Source organism: Crocodylus siamensis, chromosome 1 (assembly GCF_052110815.1).
Source record: "Crocodylus siamensis isolate JL-2025a chromosome 1, ASM5211081v1, whole genome shotgun sequence".
NCBI lineage: Eukaryota > Metazoa > Chordata > Crocodylia > Crocodylidae > Crocodylus > Crocodylus siamensis.
The window spans coordinates 139,016,054-139,040,011 of record NC_143395.1 but is presented as its reverse complement, the minus strand read 5'-3'; the positions used below and the strand labels follow the sequence as shown (position 1 = coordinate 139,040,011).

Genomic DNA, 23,958 nt, shown 5'->3' with positions numbered 1-23,958 from the left:
TGAAATTAAAAAAATTACGTTCAAAATGAATATCAAAATTCATACAGACATAATAACGATAAGTCTAGATACAGCTTGATGCCACCAAAGCATAGAGGCTACTCGTGCTGTAACAGTAAAACAAACTCAAAAAATATGCATGGCATTCCACAGATGCCTCCAAATATAAGTTTGTGATCCTTGGCAATGAGTGGTCTCTGAAGCTTTTGGCTCGCTGAGATTTATTTCATGGACATCTCTGAGTTTTCCACTGCTGTAAATGCCACAAGTGATGGCTATGTTTCACTATAAACTCCATTATAATTGTTATTGTTATTACAACAAGTAGAGTGCTGTTATTATTATTAAGAGACCTAAGGAGCTAATTTAATCTAAATCCATGTTTGATGGAGGATCATCCCTACCTAAACCAGCACTCAGCAACCTTTTGGAGCCTTAAGCTGAAACGACCTGGCTTGGGGCTGAGATTAGTTAGCTGCACGGGCACTGCTCTCAGCTGCCTCTCCCCATCACAATACCCATCTGTTCCTGGACTGGCACAGGCCATGTTACCAAAGCCCCTTGCGTCTACAAGTTAGTCCAGTGGCTCCATGCCATCTTGCAAGCTGTATGTTGCTGTCCCCTTATGTAAAACAGGTGTTTTTTTAAATGATCTTAAACTACCAAGTATGGAGATTCCACAGTCTCTCTCTAGGTAATATGTTCCAATACTTAATTGCCCCTATAGTGAAACATTTTTTTTGTATTCAACCTTAATTTTCCTTGTTAAGAGACTCTACAGTGAACTGAATAAAGCATTTATCAAACAATATGTGTGCTCTTATAAAGAAAGGCATGGCCATCCTGAATGTATTTTTGCTTGTAAGGAGGTACCAATGAAAAATAAATACAGTCTTTACACAAATCCAAGATGAGTGTGAATTTAAAAAGCCCCCCCAGTAATTGGAATTTAGAGATGGTAAATTTATACATTTGTGGTGAGTCGTCTTAAATTCATCCCGGTATCACTGTAGCATGGCAGGCAACCTGTGGTGGAGCCAAATGGCCTGACCTCTTCCCCTTGTTTCCTGGCCTTTGCCCCTACCAATTGCCTTTCTGAGGTGCCTGCAGCCCCTGGTGCCTGCCCCTGACCACTTGCCCCCCTTGCTGCCTGCCCCCCCCCAATGCCTTTGCCTCCCTCACACCTTGCTACCTGAATCGTTGAATTTCTTCCACCCCTGCTTGCTGTCCTAGCACCCATCCTCCCTGCTTGGCTCCTCATGTTGCCTGTTCCCACTCTCCCTGTGCTGCCTGTGCACCCTGGCATCTGTCCCCACCTGCCATTTGCCTTCCCTCCTGCTCTTCTGTGCCTGCCTCCCCAGCTGCCTGCCCCCACTTAGTCTTCCCTGTTGCCTTCCCTCCCATTGCTTGCCATTCCCTCCCCTTACTGCTTATCTGTCTACCTGTTGCAGCTCTGGCTCTGGCTGAGGCTCCACTCTGCCTCAAGGCAGGGAGCTCATGCTGCCTTCTACTCTGGCCCAGCCATGCATCAGTAGCAGCTTTAGCTCTGACCCCAGAACCAGAGCAGCCACCATTGCCTGTTGTAGTTGCAGGCCCTTTTCACTGTCCTGTATTCGAATCCAAGATGAAGGGCTCCTTCATTTTGACTGGTTGGGGGGGGCACACCTTATCTTAGAGTTGAGTAAATACGGTAACATTCTGCATAACTCATGGTTTTTAGTTCATGATATCAAGATGCAACTTTTATTTTTATTGTACAACAGGTTAGGAGAATGCTTCAGTATATACAGCACTAACTATTTGCTTTCCTTTCAACAAATTATAGATCAGGAATTTGGTGTCTGTTCTGTGCAAGAAATCATGATTTAATGCTGTGTATTCTTGAAATCTTTAGCTATTGTAACAACAAGCTCCCATGTGACATGGATGGAAAATGTTTTAACATTAATTATAGAAAATATTTAGCAGCCGTGAATGATGATTTACAACAAGCAGACTGCTTTACTTCATATTGTAGCTGGCTTATTAATGGTGTCCTTTCATGGACCTCATTTTAGTGAGACCCCAGGGGGTGAGGACAAGGAGATGTGTATGTGTTCATTGTTGAAGGATAATTGAAAGGTGTTTTTACTGTCATAGAATTTGTTCATTTTATAGCCCTTTTTCCCTCAGGCAGTTCTCTCCATCGCAACTGAAAAGGTTCCCTACTATACTTCTGGGCTTGTGGGATGTGTGTGACCAGTTCTTAATGTGTTACTGAAGCTATTTATGAGGAGCAAATAAAAGAAATGTCTGTCTAGTAAAGAACATTTTAAGGGTAGGTTGAGTTGGAAGTCTGATAAGACTTTCAGTATCAGATGCCAGTTTCGTACTCTACAGCTTTGAAACAGCGTCTTTTTTTTTACAAATGGAATTTATGAATATAAGATTTGTTCAGTATAAGTAGGACCTTTGTATTAGAAGGAAAATTGACTGCTCTATCCTTCAAAATGTCTAAAACTTCATATTTTACTTTTTTTCATTTTGACTATAGGGCCTTTTTAGGTATTAAAGGCATAGGTGACTGTAGGGGGTGCATGTGCCCACTCTGACGGGGCTGGTGTCCCCCTGATGGCCAACACTGATGCTGTTGGTAGGACTGGTGCCCCCCCCCGACAGGGCTGCTGCCATTTGTGAGTTTTGCGGGTGCCCCCCTAGATTCAGGAGGTACCAGTCATTCATGAAGGAGGGGGAGGGGGTGGTGTTTAGCCACTTCTTTTCAGTTGGGGGGGGAAAACTTTGTATTTAATGCTTTGTATTTTAACACTTCATGATTAGTTGTGTCTTCCATTAGATGCTGCTTTCCCAAAAGGTAAGAGAGAAGCAGCATCACTGTTTCATTTTTTGGCGACATTCTTTATTCCTGGGATTTCTTTTTTTTTAAATCATCTTACCCTACTACCTTTTGATTCAACTAAAATTAAGGTATGTATTTGAATTTTAGGTTTGTTTGTCTGGCCCCTGATGCTTTTTTTTCTAATGACATGATGGAATTTGTTCCCTGATCCCAACAATTATGCCTCCTGCCATGCCACACTTGCATGCCTGCAGGATGTGTAATTTTTGGGATTGGGGATCAGGTCCCAAATGTGCCATAATTGCATAATCCCAGGCGTCCCCTGCACTGGTAAGTTAAAAGCTGGGTGCCTGGTGAACTGGTGCAGTCCTGGGGCTGGGACCAACAGTAGGCTGATTGTTGTCCTTGGCCCTTGGACCATACCAGTCTTCAGATGGCTTTGGGAGAGGCCTGTGCACTGAGCTATCAGAAAATCTGACCTGCAGTTTTTGTTTTGTTTTGTCTTTTTAAGGTCCTGGTGCACAGGGACCCCAGGGTCAGGTAACCTCTCCCCATCCCAGGGTCCTTGTGGCCAGGATGTGTTGAGTTACTTTGCTTTGCAGCTTCAGGGCAAGGCAGTCAACCTGCCAGGTCATAAGGAGCCCTATGGTTTCCTGCAGCCTGGTACCCCTAGCTCAGCTCACGATTTATCCTGAAAACAGGCTGAAGGCCCTGCACCAAAGGGCTGTCAACCTGTTGACCTGTGAGGAGCTGTCAGCTAAGCTCCAGCATGCAGCTGGCATCAGTCTTCATGGTGGGGATCCAGCCACACATTCAATTTAAGGTGCAGTGGAAACTAGCTACAAAATTATTACACACAAACCACAAAATTATTCCACAAAGTGTTTCCTGTTTTATCGCACCATTAATTGAATGATTGTTTGGCTGGGTTACTGTTTAAGATGCAGTTAACTGGTTAATCATGACTTAAGTGTAATGTTTGCCAGAGCTCTTTGTCTCCTACCTTGGAGAAAACGCTTGCTACATTGGAATTAGATTGAGGAAGCTGATCAATACTTGCTGGCATCTTTTCTTAATGCAGAAATTTTTAAATGATAGGCTGCTTATTCCTAACAAAATGACAAATGACAGAAGCCAACATAAAGTTGGCACCTTTTCCTCACTCTCTCCTGTTGTGATTTCTCTTCTCCCCAGTGTTTCTTCTGTTCTAACAGAAGTAACTTCTTATTCTGTCTTATTTCTCTGTGTTTTTCCAACCTAACTTTTTTCTTCACATCTTGAAAACAATAGTCTTTAGAAACTTCACATTGGTTCTGGGATGAGGTATTTTGTTTGCTTGTTGGTTGGTTGTTTGATTGTTTGCTTTCCTGAAAAGTGTCTTTCTGGTCAAGATTTTCAAAAGGAAATGCCTAAATTTAGCTCCATAAATCTCTGTTTAAGTACCTTCTAAAAAAAATGTTAACTAACTTTTTTATAAGTGCCCATCAACTCCATTTTTGTTTTATGAGAGCTGCTGAGTATGCAACACTTATGCAAATCAGTTCACTTTGGAAGTTAAAAATAGACTTTAGACTCTCTAAAATTAATCTCCTGGTTTTTGATAATTGTAGCTTATATATGATAATGTGGGTGGAAAATATCCTTTTAAAGACCTTGACCAGACTATGATCCAGCAATATGTCCTTGTTGCCAAGAAGCCTAATGGCATACTGGGCTGCATTGGTGGGTGTGTTGCAAGCAGATCAAGGCGAGTGATTATTTCCCCTTTATTCAGCATTAGAGGCCACATCTGGAGTACTGTGTTTGGACTCCCCACTACAGAAAGGATGCAGACAAATTGGAGAGGGTCCAGCAGAGGGCAACAAAAATGGTTTGGGGGCTGGGAGACATAATTTATGAGGAAAGACTGAGGAACTGGGCATACGTAGTCTAGAGAAGAGAAAACTGAGAGGGGATTTAATAGCAGCCTTCAACTATCTGAGGTGGGGTTTGAAAGAGGATGGAGTTACACTGTTCTCAGTGGCAGTAGATGACAGAACAAGGAGTTGTGGAAAGGAAAGTTTAGGTTCGATATTGGGAAGAATTTTTTCACTAGGAGGATAGTAAAACACTGAAACAGGTTACCCAGAGAGGTGGTAGAAGCTCCATCCTTGGAGGTTTTTAAGACCTGGATGAACAGAGCTTTGGATGGAATGATCTCGTTTGGGCTAGTCTTGCTTTGAGCAGATGACCTCCTGAGGTCTCTTCCAACCCTAATTTTCTATGATGCTACAATACAAGAGTAAGACTTTTTTATTTTTGAGCTGTTATGTAATCAGCTATTCAAATTCACAGAAATCAGGACAAAATAATTTTTTTAATAAAATACATTTATAGTAGATGTTTGACTTTTAGTATATGATTTGGATTTTTTCCCATTCCAGGATGGTCACCCCACAAGGGGCAAAGGGAGGGACTTCTACTGGCAAATGTAGTGGGTGCGGGGGTGGGCCTTCCAGTCCCAAGATGGAAACCAGTGTGCAGGATACCTGTCAAGGGGAGGAGCTACTGTTGCAGCGCTCAATGGCTCACCAAAACTCATTAAGCTGTCTTCCAGCTGAAATAATTGCCTCTCCCTCTCTTTGGGTGATGGATTTTATTGGACCAACTCTGTAGTTGTGGTAGTTAGACAAACTTTCAAATGTAAGACATTCTTTATCAGGTCTGGTGAGAACAAACCAAGCGTAGCTTAACCTGTATTTAAACTGATCACCTGGAGGTAAAAGGTTCTGACTCCATTTCCATCCTGTCCTATCAGCTTGTCTGCACATTCCTGTCATGCAGCTTCTACCTGTAATTGTTTCAGTTCTGGAAAATAAAGTGAATTTTACACAGTAATATAAATTTGAAGAAAATTCAAGGAACTGGCTATAACCACTCTGAACAAAACTAAACAATGTATTCATTTCATTTTGTAAACAGAATGGTAAGACAGGGAATTCTATTTGCCAGGGCCATACCAATGGCCAAATTTTGAGGTCAGGAAGGAATTTTTCCTTCGTTAAACTGGCTTGGATCATTGTGGGTTTTTGCCTGCCTTTGTAGCATGGAGAATGACTTTTTTCCTAGGATTTTTTAAGTATATGTTAACTAACTGTTTCCCCCTTGCAATAACAGGGCTTTGGTAATGCCCTTGTTACCTCTGCCCAGGGAAATATTACAGGGTGTTCTGGATGTTTTGGCTGTTGTGCCTGATAATGGTAGGCAAGGATTTGAAGTGGTGATTTTGGGTTTTCCTTGAGTTAACAACTGCCTGCAGACATAGGGGACTAGATTCAGAGTCCTAAGAGACCCCTTCCACTCCTATACTTGGGTTTGTATGGTGTTGTCAACAATGAGTCACTACACTACATATTAATAGATAAGATGAATAAGACTAATTTAAATAGAACTTAAGCATATCTCATTTGTTTGAAGTCATTTAAATAATTTGGCTTAATTCTTTTTCCAAATTAGTATCTCATCATAATAAATGCAGGAGAAATATAAATGTGGAGCAAAAGTAATCTTCAGCCAGTTGTGATTAAAAGTTATCGTCATGTGCATATTGGCTTGCATTGAAATCATATTGCAAAAATGGCACAAATTCAGATCACTCTTCAGAATTGTAACAATATTCTTAGCAAGCACTCCGTATATGAGATTAAAAAGTAGTTGTTTGTAGACCAAAAGGAATCCCACCAACTTTCTTGTTTTAAAAGCCATGTAGGCATAATGCATCATAAACATTGTAATATGATCTGTGAGACTGGGCCTTCAGATAATGACTGTTCTGTACTGAAGCAGCATCTTTGTTTCAAGATTTTTATATGCTTTGCGAACATTTTATAGATAGTCTCAGACTATCCCATTGGGGTGAGTATTGTCTGTGTTTACAAGATGGGAAAACCGTAAGACAGAAATATTGTGACTGAGGGTGAGTTGTTGAGGAAGCCTGAGAGAATAAAATCTGACTCCTGTTGAATAATTGCAGGATCATCTAAATCTTTTCTATCTGCTTGTCTTCATACAAAAAACCTAATTTCTTGTAAATTAGCCTGGAAATAAGAATACATTCTTTCCAAAAAGTACAAAATTTTCAGTTTGCACGTCATTCATTAGTTTGATCATCTAGATTAATTTATTACATCATTCCCTTTAATAATAATAATAATAATGTAATAATAATTAAAATAATCTGACACTTATAGTAATTATAGCTTGGCAAAGTGAGACTTATTTTACAAATGCTGCTGTAGAATAATGTCAGTTTTGTTTGCACTTACTGCAGTGAATTCTCCATGTTAATTTTTGTTACACTGTTTCAAACAAAATGTGACTCAATGGCAAACCATGTTACCACATTTTAAAAATGATTTTCTATCAAAATGTTAAAGGCAGCATAGTGCGGTAATTGAGAGACCTGTAATGTTTGGCTACCCATAGAACATGGGTATGATTTGGTTGTCTGTAGGGAATTTGGACTGTCACATATTTTGATGCCTGCACATCTCTAATCTCAACTAGAAAATTTGATTTCTGTTATCAAACATTGCAAAGCTTTTGGTGGCACGTAATACCACAGTGGTGGTCTCTGTTTGCTGCGGACTTTCTTTTATGAGACTTGGTGAATAAGTCTTTAGTTAACTATTTACTGTTTCATCATGATCTTCATTTCTTTCATTCATTCATTTTTTTTCCTGCTACAGAGCATCAAAACTACTTTGGAATAGATGAAAATCTAGGACCTGTAGCAGTCAGCATCCGGAGAGAGAAGGTTGAAGATCCTAAGGAGAAAGAGGGTTCTCAATTCAACTATCGTGTAGTTTTCAGGACAAGCGAGGTACTGTCTTTTGAGTCCTGAGGGGAGAGGGAAAAGTGTAATGAAACTTTAAAACCTGACTATTTCTCATTCATAGCCCTCTAGAAATTGACTTTTTAAATGGTGTTCAACTTTTAGATTTACCCACTAGCAAGGGAGGGGCTTCTGATATTGTTAGTGCTGAGGCCTATAGAAAAATGTCCTTGCTTTCCTGCTTTAGGATGTCTTTTCCTTTTGTCGCTGGGAGAGGTAAAGGCAGAGGTGTATTGGTTTGAGTTACATTTCCACATAAACCAGGAAGGGAGCGTGACTGACTGCCTTCAAAGGAGTACTTGCTTGGGATGTCTGGCTTTGTCCAGTCTCTCCAAGTACCCCTGAAACCAGCCCATGTGTGACCTCTGGAGCAGGGGTAATTCCCGACTCCTTCCAATTCTGCGAGCCCAGCCTTTCAGCCTACCCCTGGATATCTGTGGTCATTCTCCAGAGAGCTGCCTTCCAGTTCAGCTCCTGAGACGGGTACTTAATTGGTCTTAGAGTGGAAAGAGTGCACCCCAAGTTCCAAGCTTCAAAACAGACAATGATTCTTCAATAAAGATGACTGTTGAGGCAAAGGTCACCCATCAAGAAGACCCTGCCCCCTCCAAAGGGTTGAGCAGTTCTCTGTCTGCTGTTCAGCCTGCACAGCTGTGAGCAGCCCAAAGTTATAATACTCAGCTATTCTCTCTCCAGTCTGCAGAGATGGAGTATCTCAGTATAGCCCAACTGTTTCTTTGCTTCAGACTCTCCAACTCCCAGGTTGACACCCTACTTTATAGACTGCTGCTGTGTTGTGATGCTTATCTCCCTCTCTTCCCTGGATGCTTCCTGGATGTCACTTACAATCCTGCTTTTTTTTTCAACTGTCAACAAGGTTCTTCAGTCCCCTGTTGGCTGGATGTGTCTTCTGTCATATAGGCCAGGCAACTCTAACTTGTGTGTCTCAGCCCTTTCTTTCTCCCCTGTACAAGTTAAGGAGATGGAGGCATGCAACATTAATCAGGAAAACAGACTTTACAACAACAGGCTGAGAGCCATGGGGCTCTTTAGCTTGGAAAAGTGCAGGTTCAGGGGTGATCTGATGGCCACCTATAAGTTTATCGGGGTGACCACCAGGATCTGGGGGAGGGTTTGTTTACCAGAGTGCCCCAAGGGATGATGAGGTCAAACAGTTATAAACTACTGCAAGACTGTTTCAGGCTGGATGTAAGGAAGAATTTCTTTACTGTCCAAGCCCCCGAGGTCTGGAACAGCCTGCCATCAGAGGTGGTTCAAGCACCTTACATTGAACACCTTCAAGGGTAAATTGGATGCTTATCTTGCTGGGATCTTATGACCCCAGCTGACTTCCTGCCCTTTGGGCGGGGGGCTGGACTCGATCTTCCGAGGTCCCTTCCAGCCCTAATGTCTATGAAATCTAATAGAAGCCAAACTCATTTAAAACAAAAATAGCACAATAAAACCATAGTTTTTTCAGGGAGCAGATGGGAAGCACATATAGGGTATGTAGTAGGCATTGGATGTTAAGTTTGGATTCTTAAGAATAGGTTTCTTGTGGCAGGAAGAGAGACTTGGGGTGCACCCACACATGCAGGCATGAGCATGTGCAGCAGCTCAAATAGAAGCAGTGCAAATTTGAGCCGGGGCTTTCTGCCTTAGTGCACGTGCCCATACATGCACTTTGGTGTAGGGCAAATTGTGCCTGGACATGCACTTTGGTGTGGGACCAAAATCCATGGTCTTCCACAATTAGAATGAGAGAGGGAGGGAGGTGGGCGTCACTGCCAGCTGTGCCTGTAGCAGAGCCTCAGCCATGCTGCCGCAGGGGCAGGTGTATGGCAACTTCCACTCAAGCCCCTCCATGACTGCCACCCACATATGGGATATCCCCTCACCACTCGTCATAGCCTCTGACATCCCCCTGCCACTCCTCACACCTACTCACGCCTACCCACACCTGTGAACCCCACCACACTTCTAACTTACCCTTGACAGCACCAGGGGTAGCAGGAGCACCACAGAGATGCTCTGGCAAGAAACCAGAGTGTCTCTCGTGGAGGACTGACTCCTGGGTTGCCTCTGGGCATGGTCTTCAACCATACATTGCCCTGTTGTTTCATGGCACCTTTTTTTAGGTACCTGGATATCCAGGTGTCAGACTTTGCCCCTGCACTGGAAATGTATAGTATGAAGAACGTTTTCTTGTTTCCCCCATGTGCATCTTGCAATGTCTCAAAGGGGCTTGAGATGCCGCAGGAGGCATGCGTGTGCTTGTGTGGATGCTCCCTTAGGGGGAAAAGGTAGGGATGAACATAATTTACGTCTGTGTGCCTTCCAAATGACGGATAAGTCTCTTTTCAAAGGTGGTATACTATAGTTTCTGTCTGGAGTAACTTTTCCAAATGCCAAACCTCTGCTTCTATGTATTCATAGAAGAAATGAATATTAATTCTGTTGTAAAGGAGAAACTTCAATCCTATCTGGAGTAGAAGTGACCTTTTTATTGGGTCAGAAGAACACCCATCACACCTGATCAAAACTTTCATATTCATGCTAATTTGTGTCTTCTCCAAGTTGGTGTCTTCATTCCTTTGTTACAGTCATTAGCTATGTGGATCTTACTTTCACTGGTGACTTGAAAGAAAACATAAGGCATTACCTTTGTCCTTTGTGATAAGGAATTGGAAACTTTCCCTGATTCCTGAAACCTGTATTCTTCATCATGGTTAAAACACATGTAGCTTTGTTGGCCAGAGCTCCTAATCTATGCAGTTGCATTACCATTGAATATAGATAGTTGTGTGCCTTTCCCGCACCCATTCATTGGCATTTATGTGAAGTGCTTTTTTTTCTTGTCCCTACTAGATAATTTACATATGTGATTTATGGCTGTAAAATCCTAGTGGAGACAAAGCACTTTAGTTTCTACCGTGAAAATTAAATTATTTGAATCAAAACTATTACCCTTTGCTCCTAGTTGGCCTTGCCTGCCTCACACTAAAAATATAAGGCCTTGTCTCCATTAAGATTTTACTGTGACATAATGATCAGAACCATTAACACAGACATAACAGAACCATTAGAAAAAAAAATGGAGACAATATATACCCTTGAGTGCTAAAAAATGGAGGACTGGCTATGAACATCTATTTTTCTGTACTTCTGCATACTTCTGTTTTACTCTGTGTTGAATGCTTTTGTTTAAAAACTGCAACAGTCTGTTTCATCTTCAGCTTTTAAGTTACTTCACTAACTTTTACACTTCCCATAGTAAGCTAAGCATAGGCATGCATTCTCTCCCTCCAGAACCTGAAGGCTGTATTTCTGGTTGTCAGCATAATATTAGAATGATAAATATTCACTGTAGTCTTTCATTCCTGCTGCAGCTTACTACCTTAAGAGGAGCAATTTTAGAAGATGCCATACCATCCACTGCCAGACATGGCACAGCAAGGGGCCTGCCTCTTAAAGAGGTACTAGAATATGTAATACCAGAGCTTAGTATTCAGTGCCTGAGGCAGGCTTCCAACTCGCCGAAAGTCCCTGAACAACTGCTTAAACTGGACGAGCAAGGGGTATGTAACATACATGATTTCTCTAAAGGCTCTTCGCTTGGGGGGAAAAAAATTGCATTTTTGTTGCTGGTATAAATTAAATACAAAACTGACATGTAAAGTGTCTTCTGCTGAACAGTCATTTTCCATGTTTTCAGTAAGAGTCGACTCAACAGCTGAGTGTTTTCAATGACAAATCAGGTTGGATTCAAGAAATGGTGATAGGTGGTGGTTCACTGGCTGTAGAAAACACATCTTATTGCAGAGTTACAAATATTCTGACAACATTTCTTCCCTTACGCCAGGGCTGTCCAATTTCTGAATGGTCAGAAACCACATGCCATGCAGTATGGCCATTCCTTGCCCTTCCTCCCTCCCTCCCCCACCCCCACACACACAGTGGCATGGGTGCCACCCCCCACCATGCTGTATTATTGTGCAAAGGCGCACTAGGTCTCCAAGCCCCAGGGCTGCACTGCCTTGCTTCTTGGAGTGGGAACAGGAAGCTGAAGCTGTAAGAGGGAGGGATGTCTGGGGGCTCCAGCAACAGCAAAAGAGTGATATATCTAGACTGGAAGCTTCAGGGCAATGTGTTAGCCCCTTGTTTGTTGGCACTTGGATGCCTACATGCAGCCCCTGGGCTGGGAATTAGACAGCCCTGCCCTGAGCAATTGGCCTTTAAGTACCACTAGAGAATCTTTCAAAGGAAGAGAGGGATAAAATGTAATTGAAGTCTGAATTTTAAAATTTCTAGCAAAAAATATTTTTGCAGATGAAATTCAGCCTTTTTGATATGCAGATATTGGGTATAAATATAAAGGTCTCTACTGTGCTATGTACATGAGTTAGAATATAAAATCCTGAAGACAAAAGGTCCTGTCAAGCTTGTTTCTAAAATTGAAAATTAGTGGCATCGAATTTAAAGACAAAGAATTACTTATTATTTCAAAGTCCCCTAAATCCCAAGTTATAATTTAAAAATTTTTTTTTACTTTAATTAGTAGTCATTAATTTTTCAGGAGTCTTATTAAAGTGGAATTCTTGTTAGTCTGAACAGCTGGAATTTTAACTGGAACTATCTAAAAAGTTAGCACTACATCAGGAATGGAATAGAAACATTTTATATTCAGAGTGAACAGTAGTGTGTGGGGTTTTTTTGTTTTTTGTTTTTATTGGTTTCAGTAAGGTGAATCTGCTTCATTGAAAGACTAAGCAAACATTTTTACAGCTTCAGAATAATTTGTGGAGGAATGGTTTATGAATGCCTTCTGGTTCAACTTTACAAAGGGTTTTTTAAGATGTTCATTTTAAAGAAGTGAACATGTTGTATATGCAAATATCAGTGAATATTTTTTGAACGTGCTGACTTCCTAATATTAACTGATTGTGTCTGCCATTTTGGTATATATAAAATGTTCTTCTATCTTTTTGTCTAGTATTAAAAGTTGATCATAAACAAGTAGATATAACTAGAAACGGAGGATTTACAAGCTGTAAGAATGTTAGTTTAATTTTGTGGTCCAAATTAACTTTTCCTTTGCTAAAAGGAAAAGAATCTTTTGATAAATTTCCATAAAATAATCCTGTTTAAACTTACTGTTGTGCTAAGTTTTTTTTACTTTCTTTTCTGGATTATAAGAAGTTTATGCAAAATAGCGGTACAAATCAGAAGGATTCAGCCAGTCTTTACTGTCAGAGCTCTTAAGGTCTTATATCCTTCATAGGAGTCCTTCAAAATGTGGTCTGCTGTCACAGAGCAACATTACTCTGTGGTCACAGGTGAATTACTTCTTGACCAATGTACTCCTTTATTTTACCTGAATGATATACTCACAGCACTGGTCACCATTGCCCACAATCAGCAATTCAGATTCCCCATTGTGAGCGCAAGAAAGCAGTTGAGCTGGCCAAAGTCATGTCTGATATCAGTTGTTAGTAGCATTGGGAGAGCAGTATAGAACTCTTTTCTTCACTTTTCATGCTTGGTCTTTAGCACTGACAATTTAAATTCTGGTATAAAATAGGCTATAATCTGGCAGAATATATGATTCTTCAATATATCGTATGTGCTAGTTACTATAATTACTGGGGATTATGGAAAGATATACATAACACTAGCGTGACATCCATCTATGCTGTTTAATTCTTTTATGTACTTAATACATTGAATTTATCAATCAAACAACAAAAGAAAACATGGTAATGGATGGTAATGACTAGCTGAATTGCCATGCATTTTTTAAAAATATGGTTTTAGTCTAGAAGACTATTCATTTTTGAGAGCGTTAATATGATATGTTTGTTATACCTATCACATTTTGAAGAAATGTTTTGCTACCTAAAATAAGTACATGCAAAGTTTGCTTGTGTCCATTGAAATCTAGTATTAGTTATTGAGGAAAGCAATTCTTGATGCTAAAAAAGTTGTCCCAAACTGGCAACAGCAAAATAGATATGAATGGAATGATTAACTTTATGCAAGAAAGTAAATAAAGAATCAGTATTTTCTTAATTGCTGAGTCAAACAATTAGATGATCAGAATCAGTTTTCACTGTTGTTTTGGTGGCAAAAATCAACTCTTCTTCTGAAGGTCAGGTTGCAACATTTTGACTAATAATAATTCTCTTCTCCTTTCTTAAGTGGGGGTATGTTATGTTTCACTGGAATGTTTTTACTAGGGCTGTGAAAAATTTCAGTAGCTGTTTCATTTTGGAGGTGTTTCAACCCATTTGAGCACCCGAAACATTGAATCTGGAGCTAAATGAAACTGTCCGAAATGTTTTGGATGTTTTGGAGCCAAGCTTGCGGGGAAACAGAAACTAAGAAGAGGAAGGGACAAGAGGGGTGGAAGGACTGCTCTGATATTGACATCTGTAGCTGGCCAGTGTCTGCAAGCTGTCCCTGAGGTCCTTTCCAGTCCCAGTGCTCTGGGGGAGGGACGGCAGCCTGCTGTTATCCTGTGCACAGATCCAGGGGCCCGCGCCTCCTGTGAGGAGTCTGGCATAGCTTCACAGCCCTCCCGGGTGGCGTGAGCCCCTGTATCTGCATGCGGGATAACAGTACGCTGGCTAGGGCTAGTGTCAGCACCGAAGTCTACTTGGAACAGCTCATGCTGAGCACAGCCGGCGGAGCTGCAGAAGAATCCCCATGGCTGCCCTGCCCGGCCTCATCCCCCTGCTGGCACTTGAAAAACAAAAGAAACAAAGAAAAAGCCCTGCACTCACAGGTTGTAGCAGGGGGTTCTGGGGTCTGTAGAAGTAACAATTAGGGCATCTGGGCAGAGCCCCCCCCCCAAGCAGCACAGGGCAGTGGGGATTGCTCCCTGTCTTGCATGGCACCTGCATGGCAGCAGCATGCTGTCTGGGAGCTGGGTGGCTCCACCTGCCAGCTGGAGCCAGAGCCTGGCAGTGCTCAGCTGCAGCAGCCCCACCTCCCAAACAGTGTGTGGTGCCCTGCTGAGCCATGCTGTGCCCACACCATGGGGCAGCTACCACACAGGTGCCAAGCGGGGTGGGTGATCCTCACTGCCCTGCACTGCATGGGGGTACTCTTCCATGAGTGCTCAGAGACCCCAATCACTACTGCAGCTGGTAAGTGCGGGGCTTTTTTTTTTTAAGTTCCAGGACTAGGCTGGGACTGGATGGGGGATGGCAGCAATGGGGGCTTCTCCCGTGGCTGCCTCTGCCTAGGGAGAGGCAGGCACAGCTAGAGGAGCCGTGGGAGAACCTGCAGCTGCCTGGCTGTGCCTGACTCTCCGCGGTTGATCCAAATCTCTGAAACAGCTTTGAAACTCCGTAACGGATTTGACCGAATCAAAACAGAGCAGTGGTCCGAAACACCAGAACAAATCACTGTCCTCCAAAACGGCCGAATCCAAAATCGAAACGAGACAGCTGTTTTGCACGGCTCTAGTTTTTACATTCCACTTCAGAGTTTACAAAGCAGCACAAAGAAATTAGGTGCTCAAATGGCATTGAAACTCAGTGGATTATGAACCTAACTTCCTTAAGCTTTTTGCAAAATCACAGGCAAAAGGTTTAATGATATAGTATAGAAGTATTGAAGTTCTCTTCAAAGCAATCTCAGTAAAAGCTTAGGTCATCTTTTGCCCAATTGCTATTACTTATTTGGTAGTTTGAGCATTTGACTAACAGCTAGCTCTCCTTCTTGACTCAAGATTGTTCGTTCTACAAAATATTAGACAGTGTGAACACAGGGCCAGCTAGCTTATACTCTTAAAAGAAGTGTAGTTAACTTTTAAAGATGTTCAGAGGAACATTCTGGATTTGAAAAAGACAGTAATCATGGAACAATATACCAAAGACCTGATCCTATAACCTTATGCAGCTAAAGTGCCCTTGGTAATGTAGGATGAGTCTCCAAAGACTTTTTGCAGTTTTTCAACATTTTGTTTTTTACGTATCTGTATGCTTTTTATAAATAATGTAAAGAGAAAATATCAGTACTGCATAATGGTATTAGGAGTTTTGTACCATTAGAAGGATGTTATCAATCCCAAACAAGAAACTTGAGTCACTTTACATGAAGCTGTTTAGGTGTTTAAGGTATTTATATAAACACCTAAACACATGGATATACGTTAGCTAGGTTTTGTTGCCCAAATCCAAATTTGTAATCCCCAAACCCTGTTCAGCTTCCACTTCACCCCTTAAGGTACCTATTGAGTTTGGCGTCATCACTGGAGTTGACTGAAGTTCTTTAGAGACCAACCCAGAGTAGCCACAACCTGAGCAGCTTGGTATCAGGCTTGCACATGAGCCTCATCAGGATTCAGAAACTAGGCATCTATTTTCCTACTTTCTTTGAGGAGCCTAATCCTGAACAAACCTAGCATACGCTGGCTGCATGTCCACAAGCAGTGAACTGTGCAGTTGTTACTGTGCATTCATTTAGTACTTTCATAATCAAGTGAGTTGAGTGTGGAGATTCCTAGAACTAGTCAATAGGAAGAAAATGAAATTTGGGGCCTGCCTGGTATCTATGCATTTGATCCAGAGCTGCATGGAGAGTTCCTCCTTCTGCTCAGGGTCCCAGTCTTTTGAGGGGTGCCTTTTAAGCGCTTAAGTCCTTTCAAGGACCCAGAGGAACAGACTTCCACCTTCATCTGCCTTTGTGCAAAACTGAAGTTTATTTTCTAAGTGTGGGGACTCTTTACCATCTTTATTTTTCCCTGAGCCTGAGGAAGGGTGTGTGTACCTGAAAGCTTTGAAAAAAAGAGATACTTTTTTTGCAATACCTTTTATTCGACCAACTAAGAAATCATCTCTGAACCTAGAATTCTAGAGTTTTCCATTTCTTTTTGTCTGAGACTAACGCGGATACCAAATGCATCCCTCAGTCCTCTACTAGTTCTCAGCAAAAAATATATTTTGTATAACAAATGCTCTCAAGTGCCCACTCCCATTTAATGTGCCCTTTAACCCTTCACACTCCTCTTGCTATTATTCTGTCATCCTTTTTGTACTGTTCCAGTTTTCTTTTGCCAATTCCATTTTGCCCCTTACTACAAGAATAGCATTTGCTTTGCATTTACACATTGTCCTTTTCCTTGTCATGAGCAATTCGCATCCTGCTGCATGAGTTTTTTTGTACGTGAGCCAGTAAACTGAATTCTGTTTTGTTAGATCACTGCGAGTCTTGACCTAACTTCAGTGAAGTTATAGATTTAGGTCAGACTTACACCAGTGAAACTGGGCAGAAATTGTTCCAGTGAAGAGGTGTAATTTCATAACTAAGCATGACATCCTGGCCCCATTTAAGACCACTGGAATTTTGACTCTTGATTTCAGTAGGACCAAAATTCCCCTTTGACTGCATTTTGTAATGACTGGGTTCTGTGATTCTTTCCATCAGTTTTTAAAAATATCTGTGGCTTTTGACATTTGAAGATATTTAATGTGATTGGTGCCTGTGATGGTAAACTGTTAAACCAATTTCACTGAGAACCTTGAGTGCTGCCAAGTTAAACCCTGAGCTGCTTGGGAGACAGAACAGGAGGTTAGTAAGGCAGTAGCATCATGATGGTACAAAGGGCCAGTTCAGTAAATTCAGTGAGAGCTTTTATTCCTCCAGGGGTGATGGGGGCGGGGGGTCCCCCTTTTTTTCTTTTTAATTAAAAAAAAATACTTTTTGAAACTGCCATTCATTCAACTGTCCACTTCCATGGTTCAGGAGCAGGTATTACCTAAATGAGAAGGTAAAGATTATTTGAGGCTTAAAGCCATGCTCCTGACACTTAACTCTTCATGACACATTTTCATGATTTGCCCTTTTTCACCGTTCAACCTTTTCCTCAAATATTGCCTTGATAAAACATCAGTACAATATCACACCTGTGAGTTAGCATGATCTACAGTATGTTTAACACAGCAGTTCGTGTATAATATGTGTGTAATGTGAAGTAGATTTTTTTTGTCACCTTTGTCTTTTTTTAATTGGAACAGACGTATAATTATTCTTATGCGCGCGCACCCCCCCCCCGAATTTTGATTAAAAGAATACTTTACAGCTGGTGTGTAGATATGAGCAGTGGTTTATGGATAAATGTCTTAAGGGAATCTGGTGTGACAAATGTTCTCTGTCAGTTTGTGAAGCTCTAATAGCTGGTAGAAAGGCTAATAGGACTAATCTGCTCACGTGAGGGAAGGGTTCCTGTATATTGTCATCTTAAGTTTTTAAGGCACAGAAAATAAGTCGATACTGTTCTGGCGAGAATAATTACCATCTCTTCTCATAACATCTTGGTGGTGATATTTTAACAAATCTATTGCTATCTGTTTAGCAAAATTATTGAATTGCTCTCTGATTTCTAGTTCACTGCACAGTACACATATAAAACATCTTTACAGGTTATCATTCAGAGAAAACTGAGAAACTACTTTGGAAAAGGTTTTATGGATGAATAATATTTATCGATGGATGTTTAAAAAAAAAAAAAAAATCTGATGAAAACATATTTATAGCTCCTCATTTGAAACCTGTCTTCTGAATGGTTATTCTCATATAATGAGAAGGGTGGAGGGAAAGTACTTGACACAAGCACACACGACCCACTTGTAAAGTCTTAAATGTTAGAAACATAAAAATTGACTCTTTAGTATCTTCCCAGCCTATAACAAAAGACTAATTAGAGATTAGAGATTCTTTTTGTATTGATACCTGATTGGCCAAGTCTAAAGTTGTTATTAATTGATTTCTTTTATCCATGTTTGAATATTGACTGTCCACTTATAATTACATTATTCTTTTCTTTATCTTTGGCATTTCAACTTTCCCTTATTTTTTGATACATGTAATAGTTTTCATCTGCTATTATAATAAATGTGTTTAACGTTTACTATTTGTTTTACTGTTTGCCATCTATTTCCAATACTAATTTTGTGGGTTTTTTTGCCTCAGCTGAGTTTTCAGCACAAGATTGGGATCCTTTATTGCAAAGCAGGCCAGAGCACAGAGGAAGAGATGTATAATAATGAAACTGCAGGGCCTGCTTTTGAAGAGTTCCTTGATCTTCTGGGCCAGAGAGTACGGCTAAAAGGGTTTAGTAAATACAGAGCTCAGCTAGACAATAAAAGTAAGTTTTGTTTTTTTCAAGTATGGGAGAATCTGTAATTATCCAAAGGTAAGCGTCTTCGGTAAATACGAGTTCTTGTTCTCATGTAGGTGACCCTGGAAGTTGACTAGTAAGCTAATATTATACCTTAGATTCTCATAGATGAGGAAGTTGAAATACATTCCTCAAGAGCCTGAAAGATGTCATACTGTATGTGTCAAAGAGAGCATCTTAAAAGAAGCTCCTGAGTGCTTCATTCTCTTCCTGCCTTGTAGTATCATGTTTTACTAAGTTTGCACCCTTTTTATATTTGCCTCTTTAAAGGAAACAACTTTATTTTTACCAATACACATTTTATCATCTTAGTTCTTAGTCTGAAAATATTAAGTAAAAGGTTATACTGTTTTTTTTTAAGTGATGAACAAACCGCTGTTCTGATATTATCTGGAACATTGTGGACACACTTGGTCAGTAAGTCAGTGTTTATATGTAAGCAAAGAACATGAGCTGCTTGCAGACATTAAAAACAAAAAAGCTCCCCCCCCCAAACAAAAAACCCCCAAACTGGTACTTTAAACTTGGTACATTCCCATACCAAGCCCAGCACACACCCAGAAGAGGTGGTTGCTGTAGTTGGTCCCAGGTCGTCCAACATCTGTATAGATAGGGCACTTTAGTCTGGCTTTTTTGGTGCTTTTATCTAATAGCTGATTGACTTGGCTTTAGCTAAAAGCACCAAAAAGCACTGCTGAAGCACTCAGTGTATACAGATGCTACAGAGCTGGGTTGAAGTAATGCACTGCTGCTTCTGGTAAAGCACTGGGGGTCTTTTGGTTTGGTTTGGTTGTTTTAACATCTGCAAGCAACCAAGATGTTGCTAACAAAACAAACAACATGTTGTTTGTGAAGTACTCAAAAGGATACCCTACTTCCATGGATATCCCGCGTCCCTGGATCTGAGGATTTATTTCTGGCCCTTAAATCCTAAGCAATATAGTCCAACAATGCAAAAAGACAAGAGATTTATCCTGTATATTAGGGTTTTGGGTTTTTTAATTTAGATTCTCATATTGCTTTTGAAGCATCTGAAGTATGGATAATATAACTTATTTGGCTTACAACTGACATGGCTATTCACTTGTAAGCTCACATAGTTGGTGAGTTGCTACTGACAAGCTCTGAGCTTATAACCATGAATGTTTCATTTTGAGTTAGCCAGGTTGATGTATTGGCAACAAAATTTGTCTTTTTTAGTTGAATATTGTTTTAAAAGTTTTGACATCAGGTCACTATAATCTGGTGGAATGCAATCTAGTTATCTCTACTGCACAGGCTTATTCATTTTGTTGTGATCTACAAACCATGAATTCTTTACTTATTTTTGCTACATTTCCAACTGTACAACATGAACAGTGAGTTTTAGGATGTTTGAGCCTGTGACTAGCTGCCTTTTTGGAGTTGCAAAATTTTTTCTTCTTGAGGCCAAATTGTCTTGGAAGATGATATTAGTAATCCATAGAAACGTTTAGTTTTTGTAGCCTGTGATTTGTGTCCAGTGCAGACAGAAGCCAAAGGGCCAGCTCCCAGAATTAGAATCTCAGATCTGGGATTTCTGTAGTGGACCTTGCATCTGTGGGAAGAAGGGGAAGTTCCAAAGTCTTGGGCAGATCAAAGTCCCCTTTGTCCTTATCCTATTCTTATCATGGGAACAGAAAGTGAGGGTGTAAAAGCTCAAACTAAATTCTATAGACAGGCTGAGTCTATCCTGAATTTTAAAGGTTGTATGGTAGGAATCCTGCAGTTCCTATACTGAACCCACTTAAATGTCTGCTATATGTTAAATAATAATAATTTTAAAAAAAAGCTGTACCTTGTAGTACAGATCCTGACTATGTAGTTAGTATATTCCATTTAAGTGTTTTACATTGCTAATTCAAAGGGAAAAACTGATGTCTAGAAATATTATTGATACATACTGTTTATCAGTACACTAGGTTTGACTCGAGACTTCTGGGCTCCAGCCATGCGTTAACAAAAAAGATGCATCATCAGTGACCTTCTGGCACAGTCCTTTGATGCAATTAAAGAGTGACTGAAAATCGTTTGGCAGGTTCCACATATGAAAATATATTCTGATCTGATGTGAACAAATTCAATGCCTGCAGCGTGCTTAGCACACACTTGTCATGATTGGCTATAAACATGCATTGCTGATTTGTTTTTACCCCATATAGCTGAGCAGTATACTTTTGGTATTCTATGAATTATGTTGTGAGTGTGATGGCACAAAAGGTTGCTGTAACACCTTAAGTTGCTGCTACAAAGGGAGTGGAGTAAAACTGGGTGACAACAAGTAGTCTTTTGATGAGCGTATACAGCACTGGCTCAATTGACACTTTATTTATTTGCATAACAATGTTCTTTTTGTGTGTGTGAGAAAGCAGAGTGAAAATTATAGGATTGCCATGTTCTACAATTGGAGAAAGAACTAGTCTTGCCTCACCTGACGGGCTACTCGTATTTTTTCTTTATTAGCTATTTTTTCAGTCCTTCTGTATAGAGATATTAATGCCATAATGTGTTTATTTTGTTTGTTTTGTTTTTTTAATGCTCTCCACCGTAAAGCATTTCACACTGAATTACTTAAACAGAGTTTTAAAAATTTATTTCTGTCAATTCCTAATGTTTATGAATCAATAGGCTTTGCACTTGATGCATTTATTTTTCAGTTAGTCTGTATACTGCCATCAGTGACTGGATGTGTCTGGGGTTATTCCATATTTATCTGCTGTATGTGCTAAATGCAAAACAACTCATAATGCTGAGGTAAAGTCACCCAATTGCAAAGTTCAAAATGAAGAAATTGAAAGAATTAGATTGTATTGCTAGTTGTGTCATAATGTGCCTGTTTTATAATATTTTTTAAAAATAATGCATACATGCCATGTATTAAACCCAGTCAGCCATTAAAACATGACTGAATACCATATTTACTGGAATCCAAGATGAGGTTTTCTCCCCATTTAACGTTGGGGGAGGGGGGAAAAGCGCCTCCTCTTGGATTTGAATACAAGGTGGCAGGGGGGCAAGTGGTTCCTGCAGCTCTGGCCTTAACCCTGACCCAGGATTAGGGCTGGAACCACAGCTGGTGCCCACCTCCCCAGTGCCATTGTCCCCTCTGCCCCCCCCCCCCTTCCTTCCAGCCCTGGCATGGCACTAGCTTTTCTCCGCCCCAGCTGCCCCAGGCCAGCCTGGTAACATTTGTTGTGGTGGCACTGACTCTAACCAGGCTCCAGAGCCCAGGCCACAGCTGCTGCTGCCACTACCACTACAGATAGTGGGCAGGGAAAGAAGCAACCAAGCTAGAATGGGGTTGTTGTCATGCCAGATCTGGAGAGTAAGTGGCAGGGGGGACCATGCAGTGGGGCAGGCACCAGGGAAGTGGGTAGGGCAAGTGCTAGTGGGTACAGGAATGGGTGGAAGGGCAAAGGACAGGGGTCAGACTCATTGCCTGGCCTACCACTTCCTACCCCCTACTGGTTTCCTCACTGTGCCCTCCCACCATCTGCCCCCCTGCTGCTGCATTCCCCTTTGTAATGGTGTAGAGAGACAACAAATTTGACAACCCTCCAAAAATTAAATTCTGTATGTGGACAAGTAACAAATTTAGTCTAATTATTGGGGGTCATCTTGATGCCATTAAATTTAGTAAATGTGTAGCAGAGATGAATTAATGTCATCAGAATTTAGCCTTTTCATTTCTTGACTTCTCAATGTTTATAACTATGTCATCTAAATTTTGTTATAATGGAATGGGGTTGGGAAGAAATTGGTTTTTATTTCTTTGTATTTCCTAAGAAGGGTATAAAGGTGAAGAAATTTCTGTAGCAAGAATATGTGGCTTACTGTGGTCTCACTTGCTGCTGCCAATGATTGGTTGAAGGCACTTTTCTAAGTTTGGGGAGTTAGTGGGTTTGTCCTCACACTCTGTAACTCCAAAAAATGGCGGAAGGGTTTTTGCTCAAGTTTTCTGAAACAAAATTCATTTCCAGGTAGAAATGAAGCACCCACATGTCAGTTGAAAGGAAAATGTTTTAGAAAATGTATAAGCAAAAAAATTATTCATAAAAGCAAACATCTTAATAACAATCGGTGCTACCAGCTGCTTGTTGGAATAACTGCTAAATCAGAGGATTTCAATTTTGCTCATCTAAGGGGATCTAAATTTTACAATGTAGATTTACTGGTTCACTTCCAAGGTCAAGGTACTAAATCAAAAGCATTAAACTACATAGGATGCTACCTTAAGAGAACACCAGTTAAAGGTAAGAAACTGGCTTTTCAGTAACAGTTATTAAAAGGAGAATGACTTTTTAAATTTTTGTTTCATTGTACAATGTCTGTTCAACTGCTTGCAAAGCACTTTGTAAATAGAATTACCAACAGTAATCTAGTTTATACATATGTTTAAACTGCACACATGGTGAATTATTCCTTCTTCACACTTATTTCCTCCATTTTACTTCTGAGGACATAAATAATATCCCAAGGTTTTAACCAGATTACATTTTTCAAGGAAGATTCTGAAATAGAGGACACACGTACACACGTTATGTTTTGTATTCAAGCTATTCATATAAGAAATGTCATTGGGAATTGTAGTCTGAATCCTGAAAATGCTAGTAGTCCATTTCAGTTTTAAGTACATACATACCTCTGAAGCTAGTGGTAACAGACAAGTGCTTAAATTTAAACATACCTAGGTTTAGGTTACTATCCTGAAGAGACATGAATTCAAACCAGTAGGGACATTTTTTATAACAGAACAATTGTTTGAAATCTAGTATGTTTTTAGGATGCTGTTGCAAATTACCTTTAAACCATGCCAAACGGTGGAATGTTAGGCAGTATTAAAATTAGAGCAGTTTCAGTGCAGCCACAGGTTAAAGCTTAATGCTGTCTCTAACCTTCACAACTGGGACTTGCCACTAGTGGGCCTGGCAAGTAGAGGCATGGCCAGGAGCCGGGATGCTATTTCTCCTCTGGGAGCGGAGCAGCTGGGGGTTAGCCCCAGCGAGAGCACAGCCTGCAGAAGCATGCCTCCCAGTGTGGAGCCAC

The 23,958-nt window shown here is 40.6% G+C and overlaps 1 protein-coding gene across 9 annotated transcripts in view; it reads left to right on the top strand.

Moving 5' to 3' along the window:
* The window catches only part of SIPA1L2 (signal induced proliferation associated 1 like 2), a 258,723-nt gene that overhangs the window by 127,102 nt on the left and 107,663 nt on the right, over positions 1 to 23,958 (top strand). For all 9 annotated transcript variants that reach the window (XM_090044154.1, XM_090044128.1, XM_090044110.1 and 6 more), the window contains 3 exons: positions 7,564 to 7,697; positions 11,099 to 11,287; positions 18,687 to 18,861. In XM_090044154.1, the coding sequence (XP_089900280.1) occupies positions 7,564 to 7,697; positions 11,099 to 11,287; positions 18,687 to 18,861 (498 nt within the window). The remainder of the gene's footprint in view (positions 1 to 7,563; positions 7,698 to 11,098; positions 11,288 to 18,686; positions 18,862 to 23,958) is intronic.